Consider the following 25,399-nt stretch of genomic DNA (forward strand, 5'->3'; position numbering starts at 1 on the left):
TCTTATATTAATCTTATTAACATAAATAACAACTAGAGTCTCTAAGGTGGTTGTTTTTCTCATTTCTATTTTTTTTTTTTTTTTTTCCTGTTATATGTTCCCAAGCACATGTATTCAAAGGTTTGGGTTTGGGTTTTGTTTTTGGTAGCTTATTTTGGATAGAATTTTATATGTCTCAAATATGGAGTCACCTATTTCCAGGTAGCTATCTATGATCTTCTATCCAATTCTTATTCCTTTTCTTTAAATCCTATTACTTCCTAATCCTTTACCCTGAGTAAATTCAAGTTGAATTTTGTACCCATGGTATCTACATAATATTAACCATAATATTAAAAAGAATATAAGATTCAGAGCTAGAAAGGTCCATATGGGGGTCATCTGGTTAAATTTCTCATGGCTATTAATTCTTATTTTAGAAGAGGATCAATGAAATCACAGGATGGTGGCTTGACTTGTACCTGACTTGGAAGCAAGGAAGAGTTGCACAAAATTGTCAGCTTATTCTCTCTTCCAGAGTCATCAAAGTCAAGTAGCAAGATAAAAGTCATAACAACCAGAGATGACTCAGGATGAAGTGGTGTCTTTGATGTCGACTAAGCTCTAAGTACTTCATATCATCTGGGTTCAATCACGATTGGAAAAAAAATTTTCTCATCCGCTCATGAAAGTCTTCACATCCTTCTGGTAAACATTTCCCTAACTCACTGATGGGTTTGAAGCCCATTCTTTTACCCTTACCCTAATTTAGTCCACCTGCTAAGAATTTTATGTGTTGCCATTGTGCATGCTACAGCTTCTTGAAGCTACACATGAGAGTTGGGTGAAAATGTACCAAAGGTAGATGAGCAATCAGCCCAAAATAGGGCTCAGCGACCTCACACCAGAGATGCCAGTTTTCCCTGAACATCCCATACACTCTAATTTTTCACTACCTAAAAGAAAACTGAGAGTTACTAAGTTTTAGTAACTACACAACATCACACAGTTGAATAGGTGACATGAGACTCAAATCCATTTCAATCAACTAGCATCCACTAAGTATCTATTCTGATTCAAAAAAAAAAAAAAAAAAAAAGGCAAAGCACAGCTTTTGCAGTATATTAAATATATGCAAAGACTTGATGAGAGGATTATAAGAATGATGATAGTTGTGCTAGCTCATTTATATAGGACTTTGAAGAAACACAGTACAAATATTATCTCATTTTATCTTCATGACAACCCTGGGAGATACTATCGCATTATAATCATTCCCATTTGTAGGTGAGAAAATTAAGGCAGACAATATTTAAGTGACTTACCTAAAGTCAGAAGAATAATAAGTATCTAAGTCTGGATTTGAACTCATACTTCCTAATTCCATATCTGGCACTAGCATCCACCACACCAAAGCAATAAAGCTCATAGCCATCAATGTAGGTCAAACAAGATTAAAATGTAAGAAATGCTAAATAAGATAAATAAAAACACAATACAAAAGAGATCATATGATGTTAATTTGTGGTTTTCTAAGTCAATATGCTTCAGGGATTCCTATTTGAATCTGACCACCTAAAAGACTACTGACTCCCCTATATGATTCCTTTTCTTGCATATTTCAGATCAATGTTACAGAGCAAATATCAGCAAAGTACAAGAAATTTTTGTTGTTGTTGTTGGTGACACTGAGATTCATTAGGGATGAAGCTGGAAACTCAAGCATTGATTCCATTTCCAATATTTTCAGATAATTTTTCCATTAGTGATATCAACACCAGCAACAATCTTTTGGATGTGTCAGTGTTTAATATTAATTTTACCTTTGAATTCTTAATTATATCCTGAAAGAAGAGATTACTTACAAAAATCAACTGGTAATACAAGCTACCATCTAAATTGCTTTTGGTATATACAATGTTTCACATCTCATACTGTGAAGTAGAAAAAAGAGGATTTAATTCAGGCCCTAAGATTATCTGATGTGGAAAAGACAAGAAAATAAGGAGTGAAGATAATACAGCTCATAAACACAAAAGTCAAAGGAATATAAAACAAAAGATAAGCAAGGAGAGTAAGGAGAAAAGAGAACACATTTTGCTAGATCATTAATCCAAGTGGAACCACTTATTTCTAGGTTTACCTGAACTATGTCTAGAGCAAAGGGGGCAGAGTTAGCTTGGGGATGGCACCTATGAGGGGTTCCAGGTGGTACCAATTCTAACAGATGGTATTGTGAAAACACAAGCTGTTAGAAAGAGGCCCCTTTCTCCCTGAAGCCAGACATAATTCTGGCTGGAAGGGAAGACACCGACAGATGCACATAGCTAGAATCTTCTCTCTTATGTATACAAAGGGAAGACCAGAGTTGACTGAGTCTCCCAGTTCCATGCAGTATTTCACAGAGTACAAAGACAAAGGTAGCCCTAAGCATTTCAAGGATGTGCCATGCACATACTTTATACAGCTTGATTTTCTTTTCTGCTTTATTGCCTTTCACCTTTGTTTCTGTCATCTTTGCTATAAAATCCAATGGACAGCAAACAAGAAATTCCAGATTACTTAACAGTGTATTTTCATCTAATCCACATATGTTAGCTCTGCTAAAAGTGGAAAACTTAGAATAGGAAATATAAGCTTTTAAGCTACCTTCTCTTCAATTAACAATAAATATATTTTATACCTGTCCATCAATACGGTTTTTTATTAGAAAATATGGCTCGCTGAAGGCAATTCTATCATTTCTATAATGTTACTTTTATTTAGGCATTGATCAATTTAACTAGTAAAGTAGATAGGTAATTTACAGGCCCTACAAATGAACCTTGCCTTTTTAGACAAACAGGACTTGGATTTTCCCTAGAGAAATTCAGAGAAGATCTCAAGGAAATAGCATTCCAACTCTTCTCTTACTATATCTTTTTCCTTCTCTGTGACTCATAGATGATGGTGCAGTAGTTAGAGCACTAGATCTAGCGTTAAGAAGACCCAAGTTCAAATCCATCGGAAGACACTTACTAGCTGTGTGACCCTGCACAAGTCACTTATCCTCCCTCAGTTTCCTCATCTGTAAAATGGTCATTCTAAAAGCTTCATCACAGGATCATGGAGAAGATGGAGTGAGATAATGTTGGTAAAGTACTTATAACAGTGCCTAGGATACAATACGTGTTTAAAAACTGCATGCTCTATATCAGATTGCTTGCTATCTTAAGGAGGAGGGGAGTGGAGAAGGAGAGAGAAAAAAAATTAGAACACAAAATCTTACAGAAATTAATGTTGAAGATTGTTTTTACATGAATTTGGAAAAGTAAAATATTATTGAAAAAATGTGCATGTTCTCTACCCTAATAGAAATAGGTAACATTTACATTGTGCTTTGGGGTTTGCAAACTGCTAAAGAAATGTTATTTTGCACCTTAAATTCTTTGAAAATTATGTACATAGATAGGTAAGCACTGCTGCCAATGTTAATCTGCCTAAAACATCACTTTGCCTATTCCAATATATGCTACACCAGTGGACATCATGCCACCTCCCACAATCTGCCATCCATCCAAACTGCTCTTCTCTCTGTTTTTGCCCACCAAATTCCTCTCCTCCTTTAAAAAAATGCATAAACACCCTCTTTTATATGAAACTTTTCCTGATTCCCACTCAATTGCTACTGTTTCATTTTTATATTCCCCCAGGAACTAGCACAGTGCTTGGTACGCAGTAGATATTTAATAAATATATGAGTGGCCTGACTGATCAATTGATTTGAGTTCTAAGCTGTGGCCAAACTAGACAACCCACTGGAAAAAAATCTGAAATGTTTTTCCTTTTTCAATTTGTCATCTATGTTTCCTATGTTCCCTAAAATATTTTTGTTTAAAATATTCCACTTATTTAGATAATCCCTAGTGTTCCTTTGGGGACCCTTAGAAAATCACAATGCAGTTTCCTCCAGCTACTCAGGTCCACAGTAATTTCTTCTGAACTTATTATTTCTACTACTCATTTAGTGTTTTCCATGTGCTGCTTCATATTTACAGATTTAGTGTTTGAGGAGGCCTCAGAGGCCATCAACTTCAATCCACTCATTTTCCTGTAAACAAACTGAGGATAAGAGAATTCAAATGACTTATCCAAAGTCCAAGTCCGGTCCTCAACCCACTACAATCACTCAATATACCTTTATTAAATGCCTACTATGTGCCAGGCATTGAGCTAAGTTCTGAGGATACAAAGAAAGGCAGAAGATAGTTCTGCTGTCAAGAAGCTTTCTTTCTAATAAGGGAAACAACATGCAACAACATGTGCATGCCTCAACACTTACTAGTGTGACCATGGAAGTCACTTAATCCCAAATGCAACAATAAATTAATCATAATAATTCATGCCTTCCCAGCCTTAAGAACTGAAGTTTTCCAGAGTTTGGGAACTTAACTCTGGCTCCATTAGAGCTATTAGAGCTATGGCACCTGGACAGGTAAATAAATGCCCCAGATATTCTCACTTGAGTTCCATGTGGTATTCAAGTCTCAATACTACCCTTAATCTCTATTTTTCCCAACTATGAAGGACATCTGTTAGTAGCACCCTTAATACCTTAATATCTACCAATAAGAAGAAATAATAAGAGTAAGGATAATATTTAAGGGAGGGAAGAGAGAATTGAGTGATCTTTATATGTGTTAAAAAAAAAAAAAAAAAAAAAAGGAAAAAAGAAGAATGCATTGGGATCCAGGAGATACAGGTTTTAGTTCTGACTCTTACCATGTAATCACTGTGTAATTAAAAAATATTTTCCTAAAGCATACATCCTCCCTATTTAATAAATTCCAAATATCTTCAATATACAACATAAAATCCTCTACATCCTGGATTTTAAAACTCTTCATTATCTGGACCCTTTATTCTTATACTTTAATCCACAGATGTCCTCTAAGATTCAACAAAGGTCTTCTAGATGTTTTATACACTTGATATTTTCTCTCTAGAACCCAGGCCTTCTTCTACCTGAAATATTCTCCCTTCTTTCTTGCACCTCTAGCTTCCCTAATTTCTAGGCAGCTTAAGCCCTATCTTCTGCAGGAACCTTTCCTTTTCTTCCCGTCTTACTAGTCTCCCCTATTGTTAGTCCCTTTTACTCTGTATCTATATCCTGTATGAATAATTTTACATGTTGTCCCTTCCATTAGAAAGTAAGTTCCTTGAGAGTAGTGTTGTCTTTGCCCTTCATTGTATCCTCAGAGATTAGCATAATGCCTGATATATTTTTGTCATTATTCAATCATGTCAGTCATGTCTGACTCTTTGTGATCCCATATGAGATTTTCTAGGCAAAGAAGCTAGAGTGGTTTGCAATTTCCTTTCCCAATGCATTTTGCAGATGAGGAAACTGAGGTAAGCAGGATTCAGTGACTTACCCAGGGTCACAGAGCTAGTAAGTGTCTGAAGCCAAATTTAATTTTAGGTCCTCGACTCCAGGCCTGGTGTTTTTTCTAGTGTGTCACCTATCTAATACCTAGTAGGCATATAATTAATAAATAAATTTAATAAATGATTATTGGCTGTGTTACTTTCAGCAAATTACTTAATTTCTCTAAAACTTCACTTCATTAGTCATCAAAAAAAAAAGATGAGTTTTGGATTAGTTATTCTTAAAGATTCCTTTCAAGGTTACTATTAAGTTTATTTTTCCACAAATGATACTGTTATGTTTTCTGTGGCAAAATGTAAAATTCATTATAAAACATATATACATATATATTGTAAAGTTCTCTTGTCCGGTTTCTTTAGGAGTCTCTGGGCAGCCTTCATTTCAGTCTGCATAATCACCAGGAACAGCCAGGTGTTAAAGTCCAAATCCTTTATTATCTCTTTCAGAGTCTTGTCTCCTTTCCTGGGGCCTGGGTGACTTTCTTAAAGGCCTATCTCTCTCCTTGGTTCCGAGAGCTTGAGCTCCCACCTGTCTTCTCTGCCCTCTGAATCTCTCCAAATGAATCCTGGCTGAGGGTCCTAGCTTATATGCTCTACACTGAGTATAAATCAGTTATTATATCACTAGGAAACCATTATTTGTTGTAATATTAAACCAATCATACTGAACTATGCTAAATTAGATAAGCATTGTCCCATCAATTCCACTGACTTAGCTCCTTGTTTCAAGTTCAGAGTTCTGGCCCATAACATCTCCCACTTTCTTTTGTTTTTAGAACATAAGGGGTTATCTTTCCCTGACTTCTCAAGGAAGTGAGAACCCCCAAAAGGAGGTGATCATGCTTCCCTGATTTCTCAAAAAAAAGGTGAAAACACTAAAAAAGGAGGTGATCATGCCCTCCCTGATGTCTCAGGAAGGGAGATGAAAACACCAAAGGGAAATGGGAAATCAAACCAGATAAGTGGGTTTCTGAAGGGTCTCCCTTGAAACAGGAATATATAAATCCATCAATATGGGAGGTATTACACATAATTGCATAAGCACATAGCAATATAACACATGCTAGTAGTGATGTAACAAATAACATGAATCAACATGAGGAATTATACATATCTATAAGTCCTAGAAATAGTCCAAAACCAATCTATTGTCCATTACTTCATGTGTGTAGGGAATCTAATAATTCCTGCAGATTTTGAAGTCCTGCATCAGTCTTATCATGTCTAGGAGAATCCAATGATTCCTGATAGTTTTCAAGTTCTGCAACAGTCTTATCAACAATTTTTCATCTCAGGGAATCCAATGATTCCTTCTGGTTTTAAAGTTCTGTAACAGTCTCATCATCAGTCATGTTCTTTCAGTGTCAGATGTTTCTTAGGTTTTCTCCTTTGTTTCAAGTTTTTTTTTTGTCTTTTTCTGTCTCTCTCCGGGTGCTTGTTGGCACCCACATGATTCCTTCTCCATCTGTAGAAATACAAGCAAACCCTTTCTCCCAAGCAGTTAACCTATCTGATCCCTTCCATTCAGTACTTTCTAGATCTCTCCACATCACTTGGCAATTATCTAAACATAGTGGAGCTGCTCTCACTGGTCACTGCCCTTCTGGTGGGTTATAAAACCTGTCTGCTGGAGCCAGTGTATCTTTATCAAAAATTTAAAAAATTAATGGTAGAAAGAGCTAAATTTAGAAGTTCTCTAGGGTCACCTTGGCTCCCCCATTCTTTTGTTTTTGGAGGAGCATCTTAATGTCTCTGTTTCTCCTCTCTACTATTGTCTGCCCTGGAGAGTTAAAAGGTGTGCCAGTGGTGTGTAAAATCTGATACTAGGCACAAAAATGTGTAAAATGTTTAGAAGTATATGCTGGTCCATTATCTGTTTTATTGCTTGTGGCACACCAATAATTGCAAAAGCTTATATAAGGAATTCAGTGACCACTTGGGCTGTCTCTTTGGCTGCTGGTATTGCAAAAGTGAATCCTGAAAAGATGTCTACTACAATATGGATAAAAGACAGATGGCCAAAAGATGTATAATGGGTTACATCCATTTGCCAGATTTCATTGAGTCTCAAACCACAAGGGTTCTTCCCTGGAGGGAGCATAGGAGCATGGAAAGGAAGGCAAGCTATATAGGGTTTTACTATGCTCCTAGCTTCCTCTTTTGTTATTCAAATTGTAAATGTAAAGCTCAAGCATCCTGATGATATTTAGAATGAAAATGTAAAGTTCTTTTATTCAGTTTCTTTGGGGTTTCTGGGCAACCTTTGTTTCAGTCCGCATAATCACCACAAGAACAGCCGTGTGTTAAAGTCCAAATCCTTTATTATCTCTTTCAAAGTCTTGTCTCCTTTCCTGGGGCCCGGGTAACTTTCTTAAAGACCTATCTCTCTTCTTGGTTCCAAGAGCTTCAGCTTCCACCTGTCTACTCTGCCCTCTGAATGCATCCTGGCTGAGACTCCTAGCTTATATGCTCTACACTGAATATAAACCAATCATTAAATCACTAGGAAACCATTATTTGTTGTAAGATTAAATCAATCATACTGAACCATGCTAAGCATTGCCGCATCAATTTCACTGACTTAGTTCTTTGTTTCAAGTTCAGAGTTCTGGCCCATAACAACATATTACAATACAGCATATACACTCACCTTTTTAAAAATTCCCCAAAATTATACAGTCTACAAATTTTTCCCATTTAATCTTTAAATGTTATATGGTAAGTTATATATATATATATATATATATATATATATATATATATATATATATATATATATATATATGTATATATATATATGTATATATACACACACATATATATACACATATATATACTTACATTAGATAAATATATAATATATTTACATATATATTATAAAACATTGAACAGAAGCTTAAAATATTTATTAATTACATTAAATATTAATGATAAGTGATTATAGAAAAAATGCACATAAAATAATTATACTGTTTCTCATTTTAAATTAAATTTAAATTTAAGGTCACTTAGAAACAGGCATAATTGTGTGGCACTGAAGACATAGTCACACACTAGAAACTAGCTTAGGAAATGAAATTGCATTTCCTCATCCCTCTGCTAGCTGATAACATACTATGGTAATCAGTGGTACTTTAGGATAGCAGAGAAAATTGCATGCCTTCTGATTCCCTTCACTGGGCATGGTCCAATGAGTACAAGCATTGAAATGTCCACTGGAAGGATCAAAAAATACCAAAGAAGGAATCTGACATTGCAAATAATTACAATATAACTCTACGAAAAAAAAATAAATAAAGGCCAGTTACTCTTCTACAAACACTCTACACAGCAATTAGGACACCAATTTAATAATTCCATACCAGACAAATTCACAGTTTGTTCTTTTTGTTTTCACTTCAGTGTAGGCTATAGACAGACATTTCTAATAATTTCCATAGTATCCTAAATTAAGAAAAACTAGAGATAATGAATTTGACCAAAACTGTTGTTCATTCTGTATTTAAAAATAACAGTCACTGTTACCAACCCACATGCCAGTTTTTCCCTGAAGTACAAACAAGCATGTGTTGGTATGGACAGGACTTTTATACTTGGAGGACAAAAATCATTTTCTTCCAGTTTTCCTGCATGAAGTGTTTGGCAAGGCAACTTGCATACAATATTTACTGAATTTACTTAAATGGAATTGAATGCATTCATTGTTAAAATTTCCCAGACCATCTAGACACAGAAGTGCTAGTAGCCCAGGTTGAAACAAAATAATTCCTGGACTTCTTAAACCTCCTAGTACCTCACTATATTTCAGCGCATTCAAGATTTACTGGGAGATTGTTTTTTCCTCTGAAATAAGAGGTTATATTCCTTAGAAGTTGGGGGTAGTATGTGAGGGGAATGGAACAAAGATTTATTAAGTGCTTATTTTGAGCCAGACACTTTGCTAAGCACTTCACAAATATTATCTCATTTAAGAGGCAAATAAATAGAAGCTCCTAATGGAAAAGAGGCAAATGAGTGAATGATTCCAAAATCATATTCCAAAGTGACCAAGTGAAAAATACTTACTATGACTCCACTCTTCGTAACCATCTCCCGAAAGGTGAAGTTGCACACAGCCCAGGCTAAGTAATAGGTGGACATGAGTGGAGTCTGTGAAAAGTGATCCGTAACCCATCCATCTTCCTCAAAAACTGAAGTTTCTACCGGCATATTAGATAAAGACAAATATGTGGCTTGATGCTTAATACTGATTTTGAAAGTTGCCTTGTAGATGGGTTCATCAAAACAGGGAAAGGCTTTTCTTGCATGTGTCGGAGAAAATTGTGTTACACCAAGGAACCTATAAGTAAAAGGGGGAAAAAAATCAACCATGTTTTTTATGTCTTGAATTACAGGTGCATTAGGTTCCTAAAACAAACATTTTTGCTAGATATGCAAAGTTCTTCTTTTTTTGAACTAAACTAAAATACCTAAGCAACAAGAAAGCATATTTCATGTGTAATGCATTTTTCCAACAATAAAAATTCTTCAGGGTAGTCTTTGTCTCAATTAGAATAAATTCATAACCCAGAGCAATGCATAGACCAAAAAAATATAAAATAAAAACACCACTATCAAAAATAGCTCATTGGAATCACTTTGGCAAATAATGGGAAATAACTAGTTTTTTTTCTTATACCATGGCTCATTTTTTGCCTCAGTAAAAGAGGAAGGTGAGAGAATTTGGAACTCAGAATTTTGAAAAAAAAAAAAAAAGAAAAAATGTAAGTAGGAAAAATAAAATATTAAAATTCAAAGAAAGCATTTTGAATGTTACTAAGTTTTACCCAAATGATAATTACCCCTTCACTAATGGTTTTAAAAAATGTAATGACAAATCCCATAACAAATATGTTTATTTACTAATAAAACAAAGTCTTTATACTTCTCTCAATATGCACCCCTCCATATATAGTATCATATTGATATAAAAATAACTGTAAATATATCTTTAATTTAATAAGATTTTAAAATGCTGATGAAAATTATTAAGAATGGTATGAAAGTATGGAATATGAATATAACAGAATTAGGATAAGGCTTAGAGTATATAAAAAACATTTGCTTAATATTTGGCAATTCATATATACATGTATATATATATATATTCATATATATATGCAATTTATATATATATAAAGAGTTCACAGAGGTATGGGAAAACTTCTATAAATGAAAGCAAAGTAAAATAAGTAGAATCATAAAAAAATCATAAAAAGAATACAAAAAGTGTAAAAAACACAAAAATAAGAATGGAAATAAGAAAAACTGAATATTGAATAATTATAATGCCTAACTAAATTTGTCCCTTAATAAGACATAAAAAATAAGAAAAAGAAATAAAAAAGTATATGTCCCTCCTTCCTTTGCAGAGGTGGGGCATTATGGGTACAGAATATTGCATATGTTGTCAGGTTCATTAAATGATGATTAGTTTTATGGAATTGCTTTCCCTCCTTTTCTATTCTTTGTTACAAAAAACAAATCACAGGCACTACAACTTGCAATATTCTTTTTCTTTTTGCTTTTCTCTCTTTTGCTCTTATTTATGAAGATATAATTTATAAGATAACCTAATTATTAGATGTTTATTAAGACATTTCTATTTTTAGTTATTGAGTAGTAAAAAGGTTCTTAAGGAAATGAAGTTATAAGAATAAATTAAAGCAGCATTTGTTTCTCCCACCAATCCACTTGTATGAGGAGTATCTCAATTCAAAAGGATCTCTTGAAATATCTATTAAGAAGCCATTCAATATAGAGAATTGACCCACATTTGTAAGAATTCAAGCCATTCTCCAATTGATAAATGGTCAAAGGATATAAACAGACAATTTTCAGATGAAGAAATTTTAACTATTTCTAGTCATATGAAAAGGTGCTCTAAATCCCTGTTGATCAGAGAAATGCAAATTAAGACAACTCTGAGATACCACTACATACCTCTCAGATTGTCTAAGATGACAGTAAAAGATAATGATGAATGTTGAAGGAGATGTGGGAAAACTGGGACACTGATACATTGTTGGTAGAACTATGCATTCACACCATTTATCCAACCATGGTTCATCCAACCATTCTGGAGAGCAATTTGGAACTATGCTCAAAAAGTTATCAAACTGTGGATATCCTTTGATTCACCGTGTTACTAGTGGGCTTATATCCCAAAGAGACCTTAAAGGAGAGACAGGGACCCCATATGCAAAAATGTTTGTGGCAGCCCTTTTTGTAGTGGCAAGAAACTGGAAACTGAATGGATGCCCATCAATTGAAGAATGGCTGAATAAGTTGTGGCATATGAATATTATGGAATATTATTGTCCTGTAAGAAATGACCAGCAGGAGGATTTCAGAAAGGCCTGGAGAGACTTACATGAAGTGATGCTAAGTGAAATAAGCAGAACCAGGAGATCATTACACACTGCAACAAGAAGATTATATGATGATCATTTGTGATGGACATGGCTCTCTTTAACAATGAGATGATTTAAACCAGTTCCAACTGTTCAGTGATGAAGAGAGCCATCTACACCCAGAAAGAGAACTGTGGTTACTGAGTATAGTTCACAACATAGCATTTTCTTTTCTTTTTTTCTTTTTCTTTTTTTTTAATGGGGAAATATTTATTTATTTGATTTCATAATTATAACATTTTTGACAGTACATATGCATAGCTAATTTTTTATAGCATTATCCCTTGTACTCCCTTCTATGCCAAATTTTTCCCCTCCTTCCCTCCACCCCCTCCCCTAGATGGCAGGCATTCCCATATATATTAAATATGTTATAGTATATCCTAGGTACAATATAAATGTGCAGAACCGAATTTTGTTGTTGTTGTTGCAAAGGAAGAATTAGATTCAGAAGGTAAAAATAATCTGGGAAGAAAAACAAAAAATGCTCACAGTTTACACTCAGTGTTACCCAGTGTTCCTTTTCTGAGTGTAGCTGATTCTGTCCATCATTGATCAATTGGAATTAGATTAACTCTTCTCTATGTTGAAGATATCCACTTCCATCAGAATATATCCTCATACAGTATCATTGTTGAAGTGTATAATGATCTCCTAGTTCTGGTCGAAAATATCTTACTTCCCCTCCCCCAGGCTGGGGTTAAGTGACTTGCCCAGCGTCACACAGCTAGGAAGTGTTAAGTGTCTGAAACCAGATTTGAACTCAGGTCCTCCTGAATTCAGGGCTAGTGCTCTATCCACTGAGCCACCTAGCTGCCCCCTACAACATAGCATTTTCACTCTTTTTGTTGTTGTTAGCTTGCATTTTATTTTGCTTCACTTTTTATCTTGGTTGGCACAATAATTGTTTAAATATGTATGCATATATTGGATTTAACATATATTTCTACCATGTTTAACATATATTGGACCATCTAGGGGAGGGCATGGGGGAAGGGGTGGGATTGGAACACAGGGTTTTGTAAGGGATAATGTTGAAGAATTGTCCACGCATATGCTTTGAAAAATAAAAAAAACTTTAATTAAAAAAAAGAAGCTGTTCAAACTGGAAATACATATCAATGTATATATATATATATATATATGCCAAAGACAGATAGAGAAGTCTAATTTATACAAATATACATATATACATCAATACTGTTATAGTAACAAAAAACTGGAAACAAAATAGTTCTCTGTTGACTTGCAGAAAGTTTAACCAAACTATGTGATATGAATATTACAGAATATCAATGAACCACACAAAATAAGAACAAGATGAATTCCTTAATGTGGCATTCCATAAACACTATAACCTCAGGTTCATAGATTTAGAAATGGAAGAGTCCTTAAAGATCTTTTAGTACAATTCCTTCATTTAAAAAATGAGAAAACTGAAACCCAAGAAAAGCTATTTTTCCTAACATCATATAGTTAGCAAGTTGCAAAGTTTCTGATTTCAAATACAATCATCCTCTATACCACTGATGAACTCAAATACAAACAGGATCTACTAGGCCATTCATAAGGATCCCTATAGACTGAATATTGACTTTTAAAAAACATGCTATTTTATCTACATTATATTGTATTTTTTTGTTTTGTTAAATGTTTCCTGATTACATTTTAATTTGGATTGCAAGGAGAAGTGCTGAAGACATGCAGCCAGAGGCCACATTTGATACATTTGCTCTGGACTAATCATAATGGTCAAGACACTCACTAACTCAGAAATCCCCACTACATTTATATCCTTCCTCCCTAGAATGACTTTACAATTCTCTCCATCTAAACTTTAGACTTGTTTCAAGATCAAATGCAAAGCCTCAGCTTTGTTTCTAGTCTTCCTTAATTGCCTGCAATCTACAGGTATCTCTCTTCCTTCTGATTCCCTATAACATTTATCACACGGTATCATTCTCATTCTATACCATCTTGTAGTATGAGGTAACTTTTTAATGTCTCTATAAATAGGTCCCTCCAATTGTAAGTTGTTTCTGAGAAGGAACTGCATTTTAGGAACTCTTTGTGACTCTCCCTCTGGCCTTAGCACAATGTCTGAAACATCAAAAGTATTCGATAAATACTTGATTGATTAACCTTCCAAATGTCTGTGATTTCTAATTCCAATTGTTCACTTGGATCAATTTCTCAGCAGAGTAAGTATACCTACCCAAAAATGCTAAGAATTGACAACCTGCTGCAGCAGCTGCACTTAAACAAACAGTACTTTAAGGTTTTCAAAGCCCTTTACAAAACTTATCTCATTTTTTCCCCACAACAAGCTTGGGAGGCAGATCCTTTATTATTCCCATCTTACAAATGAGGGAACTAAGGCAGACAAAGTTAGTGCCTTGCCCAGATCATATAACTATTGAGTTATATGAAACTGGATTTGAACTCAGGCTAACTTTAGGGCCCCTCTTCCCTTTCTGTCAGTCACACTCACATGTGTTTCTATTTATGGGTCTATTTATGTATACTAATCTACTGCATGTTAATTTTTGTTTTCACATGTAATACCACTTAATACTCATAGCAACTTGTGAGGAAGGAGTAAAAATATCATCCCCATTTTTTTACAGATGAAAAAAATTGATGTTTATGAAGGTTATTTGCCCAGAATACATACATTAGTAAATGGCAGTCAGAATTTAAAGCTAAATCTTTCTGACTGGAAACCCAACAACTTTTCCACTATACCAAGCTGCCTCTCCAAACACAGCTCTCATCAATCATACTCCACTAAGTCCCCAAAATGTATTGGTCAATGCATTCAACATTGATGTGGAGCCAAAGAAAGTTAAGACCATGGCCGGCAACTTTCAAAGAACTTTCAGTCTAGTGGGCAAAACAAAGTGCATATTTTACATGACAACAATACAGGGAAATATACATGATGTATCAAGTGAGTGGCTCAAACATGAAACATCAAGGGGCATCCTTGGAAGGAGAAATCTCTATCATAATCTATTAGATGTTAGTTCCCAAAATAAAGAGCTAAAATTTGGGTTAAAAACTCTGCTACGTTTTGGCTAATGAGTAACTGATAAATCTGGATATTTATGGAAATACTTCATGTAATTTGGATCATTTGAAGAAATTTGTGAATCAAACCAAAAATAGTGATCCTTTCTAACAATTATATTTCTCACTGAATTCTTAGATGCAAATATGTATATGTAGGGATGACTACATGGGTTCAGGAATTATCTAAATGAGGATATAACAATTCACAGTTTGGCACCTGAAGAAGAGTGGAAGAGAATTTTTAATTCAATCATCAGGAAATAGAAAGATATCAATGGGCAAGGCTAACAAAAATTATAAACAAAAACTGATTTTTGAGCTTTTTATTATTAAATGCTAACTTATGAACAGCTGCATTTACCATTTGAATAATATCTTTTGAGAGTAAAGTAGGGGACCAGGAAAGGGAGAAGCCAAGTTTTTTTTGTTTTTGTTTTTTTGTTTTTTGTTTTTAGCTTTTAAGGCTTTTAGTTTTCTTAATTGATTTATTCATTGAACAAATATCTTCAGTGTCAGGTACCATGGGAGACAAAAAGTTAATAAAGCATATTTGCTTTCCTTAAGGTATCTACAAACTAGTAGAAGGAGATGATATGGGTGTATAATGAACTGTAATACAGTAAAGAATAAAATGAATGAACAAGAGAGAAAGACTATCCTATGTAAGTTCAAAAAAAGAATTTGACTTCTCTGAGCCTCAGTTTCTTCATCTGTAAAATGAAGAATTTTTACATGAGGAGGGTAGGAAGAAGATAAAGTAGGATAAATTTATTAATTAAAATATTTTCAGCAAGGCCTACAAAGATAGGTAGCATTTTGAAAAGCAGAAAGTGTATATGTGACAACTGAAAGAGAGTTCTCCAGGAATAATGTTCGAAGTAACACCATGAAGTGGCATAAATAAGAATTCTAAATTCATCACCAAAAAACCTGGGTCGAAAGCTCAATACTTCCATCTGTTATATATGAAACCTTAGGCATGTCTTAGGACCACAGTTTGCTCATCTGTAAAATGGAGGTATTGTAGTAGATGAACTCTAATGTCACTTCCAGCTATGACATTATATGATCCTATGAACAAAGGCATTCAAATGAGAAAGCACAAGGTGTGCTCAGGAAATAATGATTAGTAGAAGTAGTTGATAAGAGCCAGAAAACATGGGAAGTAACAGGGATGTTTCCTAAAAAGTTAGGATCACAGATTGATGCCATATTAAAGATGGCCTTCTGGACAAAGGAATTTGACCTTTCCAAGCTTTTACATACTCTTGTGTAATTAGGGTTGTACTTCAGAAATATTAGTCAAGAGGCTATATGCAAGAAGAAGTGAGGGGTATAAGAGGGAAGAAAAACAATATAGCCTAAACTGATTGCCAATTGGGGGCAAAGAAAGGGAGGGTCTGATGTCTTGTCTGGACCAGACTTGGGATGGCTCTCTGGAGGGAGAGAATGAGTCTCTACACGAGGTCAGAATTGGCGGCAGTTAATGACAGCAGATCTCCTCCCAGAGAGTGATCGGCAGTTTCTGGAGACAACAGCACATAACATATTGGCATCCACAACGTGGGGCAAGGACTTTTGCTTATCCTGACAAGGACTTATTCTGAGCCCTTCAGAGGAGCTAGACCGAACCATCGCAATTTGGCAACACATCACAGAGGTAGAATCTATAAGACATTAGAGCTAACTAAACAAGGTAAGGAATGGGAAAAGGTCAGGGCTGAATTGCCAAGGTAATGGCTGAGCCTACATGACTAGAAGAATGACCATATAATAAACAACAACGCATAAGTCAAGAAGAAGAAGGAGGTGCCAGCACAATATTCAAGTGGAAATAATTAACAAACATAACAAAAATGGATGAAGGAAAATATATTTGTGTTAAGGTATAGTTATAAAACAAGTAAATTGAAAAACAACAGGAGAGTGGTGATGGGAATAATGTAATATCTTCTCACCTATTTCTCTCCTCATTCCTTAAACAAAATCATCCCTGCCATCTAATAAATCCCTCTATTACCATAAAAAATTTTACTTCCAGAAATGACATTATAAGAATGCCACTTCAGTATTTCTAAAAGAATATGAATAACTTACATGTATTTTAAATTCTCTCCTATTTGAAATAAATGATTATTTTTCTAACAACTTGTCAATTTTACATTTTGGTTGAATTAAGAAGAACTTAAGCTCTGTTTTGCTTCTGAAGGATACAGAGAACTGATTTCTCTTCAATTATGCGGAAGTCCAGTAGGCAAGCCAGTTATGTCAAGTCATTATGATAACATTCAGCAGAAGTAATGCTGGCAAATTACAGCATGTGATATAAAACAATTTCTGGTTTATTATTTTCCATTTGCCTCTTTGAAAGGCAAAATAGCCAAGAAACAAACATTTGCATAACAATGTTAATATTCAGATTGATTCATGACTTTTAAGGTGGAATCAGTCAAAACTTACAAAAGGCATGTTATTTTCAAGAGGCATTTGATTTGACCAGATCTATTCACATCTCATGGACAGTATAATGAAAAATTATATTTACAATATGTCTCTTAGTTGCTGTAATATGCTTACGATCACAAAATTTTTAGATAAAAGGTAAAAACTCTAAAAAGCTAAAAGATTGTTGCATTGAAATATACAGGCTTCATTCAGCTTCAAAGAAATCATTTTTCCTGATGTTTGCAGTAACTAAACTGAAAGCTGGTCTACACATTCCAAGGTCACAGAAGCTGTACAGAGTCCCTTTAAAAATCAAGTTGTTATATAAAATGAAAACTATTAATCTGAAGAAGAGACAATAGCAGAAAGGCAGGATAGGTTATAATTTAGATTACTAATTTTTATGTACTTCAATGAGTCATTAAGCCCATATTATTTCTTTTTTCTTTTTTTTTTCTTTCCTTTTTTTCTCCCTGAGGCTGGGGTTAAGTGACTTACCCAGGGTCACATAGCTAGGAAGTGTTAAGTGTCTGAGACCAGATTTAAACTCCGGTCCTCCTGAATTCAAGGCTGGTGCTCTATCCACTGCACCACTTAGTTGCCCCCCAAGCCCATATCATTTCTATAAAGAAGTATAAATGCTAAATAATACTCAAAACTATAAAAAATATATTCCTTTAAAAAATAACCATTCTAGTAAACTTAAAAACATAATGCAATAATGTGAACAATATGTAGGAAGCTATTCATATGTGAATAGTTATGTTATAAAAACAGAATATAATGTACATAATTGCTTCCCTCTTCATGTATTAAATTATTTTGTGTGCTCTTGTTGAAGATGAGAGTTAAACACAATCACAATTAATAGAAAGTGTTTTAATTGAAGAAAAAAAATATTTTTCCTAGAGCCTTAATTTTTTAGTTTGAGGAGAAGGCTAAACTGAATAGCAACAGAAATTCACATACTATGATTTGAAATGTTGAAAGCCTTTAATATGATCTAAATATCAGCATGCAAAGAATTACTCAAGAATTTAGTAGCTGACCCATTTTAATATTATTTCATTTATGCTTGTCCTTATGGTTTCCTAGTTCTTGATATTTAGTGTTTAAGCCATACTGGAATTGAAGTGATGTTGTAGGCCAGAAAATAAAAGATTTGGAGATGTTTTTTTTCTATCTTTCCTTGCCAGATTCTTATAAGAGTCCAAAACATACAGTTTTTGAACCCATGATAAAACACATACACACACACACCCACACCCACACCCACATACACACACAAGAATAGCCCAGATTTATTTTCCCTCTCATTTCCAAGGATCTTCTTTCCTTCTTTCTTTCATATGGGGCAGAACCTAGAGACAAAAAGGCAAAGAATGACAAAAAGCAGCAATGACAAAGAAGATCCCAGTGAGCACATGGGATCCCTGAGGACAGTTATATTTCATTTTGCAAAGTAGACACCCCTTTTTCATGTTCCAACAACTGAAAATCTCTGTCACTAAATAGGAATGCTTATTTGTGTTTAAAATCAAGCCCAAGCTGTATTACTTATTCATTATGTGACAATGACAAGACCCCCTTATTTCTCTGAGCCTCAGCTTTATCAACTATAAAATGGGCATGATGCTTACACTCTTTGTCTCTCAGACTTGTTAATATGAAAATGTTTTGTAAACCGGTAAGCACTATATAAATGTGAACTACCATTCTAGTTTTCAAAGTGCCTTCTCTTATTTCTAGGAGGTTGATAATAAGTTGAAGAAGAACATTAGATTTGGACAAAGGACCCACTGCTCTACATTCCAGTTCTGCCACTCACAGGCTCTAGTCCTTGAGCAAATTACTTGACCTCAGAGTCCCTCCATTTTTTGAAATCATTTTGGGGATGGTGGCTGGACCTATGATGTCATCTGTGACTGACTAGTTACAACTGATTAGAAAAACTTCTGCTAATACAGAATCATACTTGTTCTGCTCCTCAGAAGAGATCTCAGTATCTTAAGTCCAATCCTCCCCCATTTTGTAGCTGAAGAAACTGAGGCCCAAGAAGATTAAATGATTGTGCCAAGATCACACAATATCAAAAATTAAATTTTGAACCCAGAACCCCTGATTCTAGAGACTTTTCATTGAGTCATCAGTATCAGAAATATCCCAGAAGCAGCACCCAAGTCTCATTCTTCCAAACCATAATGCACCAAAATTCACTTATAAAAAGAGGAAAATTAAATATGCTTTTGTCTCATAAAAAATAACAATTGAAAAAAAAAGTATAAAGACTTCTGGGGTCAGAACATCTAAATTAAAATTCCACTACTGACATATTACTTAAATGACCACTGACAGAAATGAGCTATGATTTAAGAGATAGATTCTTTTGTGTATATTGCTGGAAGCAGCTGAATCTCAAGATTAGGCCATGTTCTCTGTAGGAGGAGTTAAAGACTGTTGAATTCTTTATATATGTCCATCCCTCCTTAACTGATTGTTAACCAATCAGAATTGATTTCCACCCAGGGGTATATCCCCCTTTGCAAAGGTAGTTTAAACATTCAACAGCCCCCAAGATTTGTCTTTGATTCCTAAGAATGTGACTGACTAATTTCCTATTTACTATTCCTGGTGTCTATTGTATGTATCCCTTCACTTTGTAACTTCTTCTCTAAATCAATTTACCTTTTGCCAGAGAATGGCCATCGTGAATTCTTCACATGACTGAACCCCAACTTTTGGTGTCCACATCACCCACTCATTTTGGTTCTGGAACCACATCAGTTGGTGCCAAACCCCACATCATAAACCACATGAACACCATAGGCAAGTCCTTTAAAAATATAATCTGTGTTCTCATCTATAAAATAAGGGAGAGGGGTTAGATAAAACCTAAAATATTATGTAAATATGAGTTATTTTTCAATCTAGAACCTTAGTTTCATGCAAAATACAGTTGTCAATGACAAGGTAACAATGATTTTTGTTTTTTTTTTCCCCCATTTGCTATTATTTCCTTTGTTGTTGCTATTGTTGAATACATGCAAAAGACCAGGCTTGTGGCAATCCATGTTACTAAAACACAATCAAATACTTAAATAGGAAGGTCAATATCCCTGAGACTTAGTACCAGTTCTTCCTGCTTCTAGGAGCTCAATTGAAACTGAATAAAATAGAATGTGTGTTCACCCTAAAAAAAGAAATTGTAATGTGTTGGCAGGCCCGTTCTCAGAAGCCCTAAGGCTGCTATTTTCTTACAATACTTTCATTCCCATTAACACTTCCAAGTCTGTGAACAATTTCAAGCTGGTGACCATATTCTGAATCCTCTGTCCATATAGCTGGTTTAAAAATGTAGAAAGCAGAATAATATAGAGGCTGATTCCTAATACAGGAATTAGGGTGAAAATTAGCCTACCTGGAAAGGAAAGTATGAATTTGGGAGGAACTAGGTGAAGTAACTAACCAGGAAACTATGAGAACTTTCTTTAAGATTTAGGAGCACAAAGTCTATTCTAATCCCTCCAACTGTTATTTTTTTCTTCCTCAAAAATTATTTTGTATGCATTTATGAATGTGGTATCCTCAAACCATGAATTTTTTTATGGGCAGCTATTTTGTTTCATGTTTATATCTCCAAAATAACATTTTGTCCTTAATTGGTGCCGAATAAATGTTGGGTTGAATTGGATTAGATGGGATTAAATTAAGATTGATCTCTGGTCTTTGCACTCAAGAAAGGCAATTCCTGATACAACTGCACCATTTGACTATATATTCTCAAGGTTTTGTAATACCATTTCCATGATGGAGCTCTGAGTAACAAAGAGGTATATAGGGGCATTTTAGAAGAATGATTGCTTCTGTAGCATTCTATTATATTCTTCCTCCCTAATCCATATTTTATGCACTAATTATCATAACAAGAAGACAGCATTCAAGTATTAGGAAATAAGAAATAGGATTTAGTTGGTTGTCAAGAAATTCTCCTGGGATGTCCAGCTGCCAAAAACAACTTGAGAAAGTAGGAAACACCAAGATAAGTGAAATCATCATCATCAAGAGGAAAAGTCTTTTTGTTATTTAGTAAATTATTCTAAATCTATTACCCTTTCAAACAAATCCTGTTAATTCTTTGTTGCTCAGTCATTTCAATCATGTCCAACTCTTCATAATCCCTTTTGGGATTTTCTTAGTAAAAGTATTGGAGTTGTTTTCCGTTTCCTTCCCCAACTCATTTTACAAATGAGGAAGCTGAAGCAAGCAAGTGAATTGCCCAGGATCACATGCTGGTAAGTGACTGAAGCTGGATTTGAACACCTGACTCCAGAACCAGCATTCTATCCACTGTACCATCTAGCTGCTCCCTGTTAATGCTTAGATGTTATAAATTTATTTTAAGTAATTGAATCCTTTTGGGGGAAGTGGGAAGGGAAATATATACTTATGATTTCATCAATGTAGAAAATTCCAGATAAGAAAATTCCCTCTACTAATACTGGTTAATCAGTCCTTGCTCAGTAGCTCAGTCCCAAGGAAAGTTGCCTGGACTTCTGAGACATTAATACAGACAGTATACATCAGAGGGCAGACTGGAATTCAGGTTTTCCCAACAGAGGGGCTCTCTCTATCTAGAGCCCACTTGGTTTTACAGGTAAACAAGATTCTTTCAAAATAGGATATTTAATGAGCATTAGTCAGATCTACAAGGTACCCCCCAACAATTAGCCAATCATAGTTTTAGCCCTACATAAACTACAACATAGTTACATGATCATTTACAAAGTTTAAAATGTTATTTAAGAAAAACAATATTTACTTAAGTCTTCACACACCTAAAACATAGAAATCTCTAGAAAGTTATCCTGCCTCATGAAGTTTAGCATAAAATAAATAGTCTTCAACTATTTTCATGGAAAATTCATGGAATTACTCCAACCCCATAAATAATAATAAAATTTAACTAAAAAAATTCAGATGAATGCAAGGAGAAAAAAAATATTACCTAGAATTATCATTTAGGATTCAATCCACCTTGTAGCAACTCAGGCAAGAAAGAGCCCAAAATCAATCAATTATGCTAGGACAAGGGAATAATCACTTGCTTCATTTGATCTGAGATTCAAATCCAATAACAAATTTATTATAATAATTACAGTTGTATATATGCACAAATACCTATTATCAAATTAATTCCATGACCAAATCAGAAAAGACAGTTGGATTTTGGCAAATCAGTGATTCTCAAATATTTTTAGTACAAGGTCAAAAGACATAGAAAAATGGTTCTTTCCCACTTGCTTCTACAACATAAAGTCATTCCCCCAGAATGAATGCAAAGGATGTTCATGTTTTTGATGAGAAATCAATTAATTGATATTCTGAGTTTTATAAAATAGCATAAATAAAATAGAGAAGCAGCATATATAGTGCACAATGGGTCAACTATAAAGTCAAAAATCAAGGGATCTAGGATCAAGTCCTATAAACATATTAGCTGTGTGATACACATTTTTGATGCATACTAGCTATGTGACTAAACCTTTCAGTGACCAATATAAATCTTAAAAAGTAAAAGTTTAAAGGACAATTATGTGGCACAATGGATAGAGAACCAGTTTTAGAATCAGGAAGCTTTGAGTTCAAATCCACTCTCTGAGCCTTACTAGTTGTGTAACTCTGAACAAGTCATTTAACCCCAACTAGTTTTTTTTAAGACTATAACTTTAAAATGATACACTAAAAAGAAATTGCCAATCTGCCTTGGTATAGTTTCTGTCCTAAACCTTCACACATACACATATAGAAAATACTCACTTTTACCAAAAATTATGAATTATTATGTAAGACCAATTCATGGACCATAAGAAATATGTTTTCTGGGCTATTGAAGATCACCATAAGTTCCTAGATTCCACTTTCAGAACCATTAATATAAAAAAGAAACTAATTTAACAAGAGAATTCTTCTTCTTGATAACCAGTTGATTTCAAATACTGAGGATAGGTCAAACAGACCTATTTAGTGTTTTTTTTTTAACCTGTTTCTAAGTGTTTTGTTAGGCACATTATAGTTACAACTGAAGTCTGTCAATAGAGAACATTTTCTCTTTTGAAAGTGAGTGAAATATGCAGTTGCCTTGGGTAAATTTCCTGTTTCAGAAGAACCATCTGGATCTAAATAAAGGTACCTACTTTTAACATGGGCCTGCTCACCATCTGGCCACCTAGAAGAGGCAATTGCCTCAGGTAAATAAATACTTTGCCTGCTTCTAAGTAAGCATGTCACCACCATAGCACATTAAGACAAAAGAAATCAGGATGGAAGAAAATAAACATTTGTAAAATGACTACTATGCGCCAGGGACTATGCTAATAAGCACTTTACAAATATTGTCTTATTTTATCTTCATAACAACTCTAGGAGATAAATGTTGCTATTATCCCCATTTTGCCATTGAGGAAACTGAAGCAAACAGTGTTCCCAGAGTCTCACTGCTTGTGTCTGGGGATAGCTTCGAACTCAGATCTTCCTGACTCTAGCCCAAGTCTCTATTCACTGTGCCCAGTCATCTCAAGTAGGTAAAAATGCATCTTGGAAGATTATTGCATATCTCTTTGTGAGAGAGGGGATACTATTGGTATATTGTTTGTCAGAAAGAAACTTTGCTTGAACATTTTAATTCTAAGAGAAATTTTCACTTTCAGAAGCCAAGTAGATTGCCTAAAAGATGTGATTTTTCACCTCCTCAAGTAGGTGCTTGCTTTATGGGACAAAGGGTATAAGAATATTGTCTCTTTCTGATCAAGTAGAGGTACAGACCACCAATCTACCAATGAGTGGAATTGGGAAAATTTTAAAAAGGAATCCAATTCTACTATCCTCACCCTACTTAGTTCCATAGATTTAAGTCACCAAAAAAAATCTCTAGTTAGAAGATTATACTGAATGTTTATTAAGACTTTAAATATGTGATATCACATTTCACAAATATATAAATTAACGGGCAGCTAGGTGGTGCAGGGGATAGAGTACCACCCCTGAAGTCAGGAGAACCTGAGTTCAAATCTGGTCTCTAACACTTCCTGGTTGTATGACCCTGGGCCAAGTCACTTAACCCAATTGCTAAGTATATAAATTATTGCATTTAAGTGCTGGTTTTGTTTTGGTTAGCTAATTTAGCAAAAGTTTTTGATAACTAAAGAACAATAGATAATTAAGTGAAAATTCAGGCTTTGTACTTATATCTTTGTAGATAAATGAGATTTTTGGCATATCGATTTAATATCCATTCATAATGGTAAAATCATAATAAAAAACTATTCATAGCTGAAATAAAATGTGTTTAAAAAATTAGTAAGAGAGAGACAAAGTATAGTGGAGAATTTGATTTTTAATGTTTCTATGTAAATATGCAAGAAATGGTATTTACTGTAACACCGAGTAGGAAGATGTAGAATACTAACAAATTTCATTAATACACTGCTTAGAAATAGAACTGTTTTGGTATTTTTGAAAGCACAAATAACACTTGGGAACTCCTGGATTTCTACTAGAGCATAGCTCTGAACCATGTGTATGTACTCTGTAAAACTTTCAACTAAGCTAATTCAGACTTTGAAGAAACAGGTAAAAGAATGGTAGAAAGCAGAGATTTACAATGTTATACAAGAAAGCAGAATATGCAACAAAAGAAAATGCGGGCATATTTTACCTTTCAACAGTTATTGAAAAGCATTTTGACTAAAACACGTTATCTGACAAATGATTCTAGGAGAAAGTTGAACATTTCATTCTGCTGTAAAAGTTTCTGGGGAATACTTATTTTGTTCATAATAGAGCTATTCTGGAGTCGTCACTGTACACTTTCACTAGGAAAATCTGATTTTAAATGCTTAAGTTTTGAAAAGAAAGGCAGCATGGTCAAAAGGACTGGTTTTAGAGTCTGAAAATACTGGGTCTGAGTTCTATCTCTGATGCAGAGTAGTTGTGTGCTCCAAGTGATTCTTCAAACTTAAAATTTA

The 25,399-nt window shown here is 34.4% G+C and overlaps 1 protein-coding gene across 3 annotated transcripts in view; it reads right to left on the reverse strand.

Moving 5' to 3' along the window:
• The window catches only part of TRHDE (thyrotropin releasing hormone degrading enzyme), a 563,478-nt gene that overhangs the window by 534,568 nt on the left and 3,511 nt on the right, over nt 1–25,399 (reverse strand). For all 3 annotated transcript variants that reach the window (XM_074270526.1, XM_074270525.1, XM_074270528.1), the window contains exon 2: nt 9,472–9,745. In XM_074270526.1, coding sequence (XP_074126627.1) covers nt 9,472–9,745 — 274 coding nt within the window. The remainder of the gene's footprint in view (nt 1–9,471; nt 9,746–25,399) is intronic.

Source organism: Sminthopsis crassicaudata, chromosome 5 (assembly GCF_048593235.1).
Source record: "Sminthopsis crassicaudata isolate SCR6 chromosome 5, ASM4859323v1, whole genome shotgun sequence".
Taxonomy (NCBI): domain Eukaryota; kingdom Metazoa; phylum Chordata; class Mammalia; order Dasyuromorphia; family Dasyuridae; genus Sminthopsis; species Sminthopsis crassicaudata.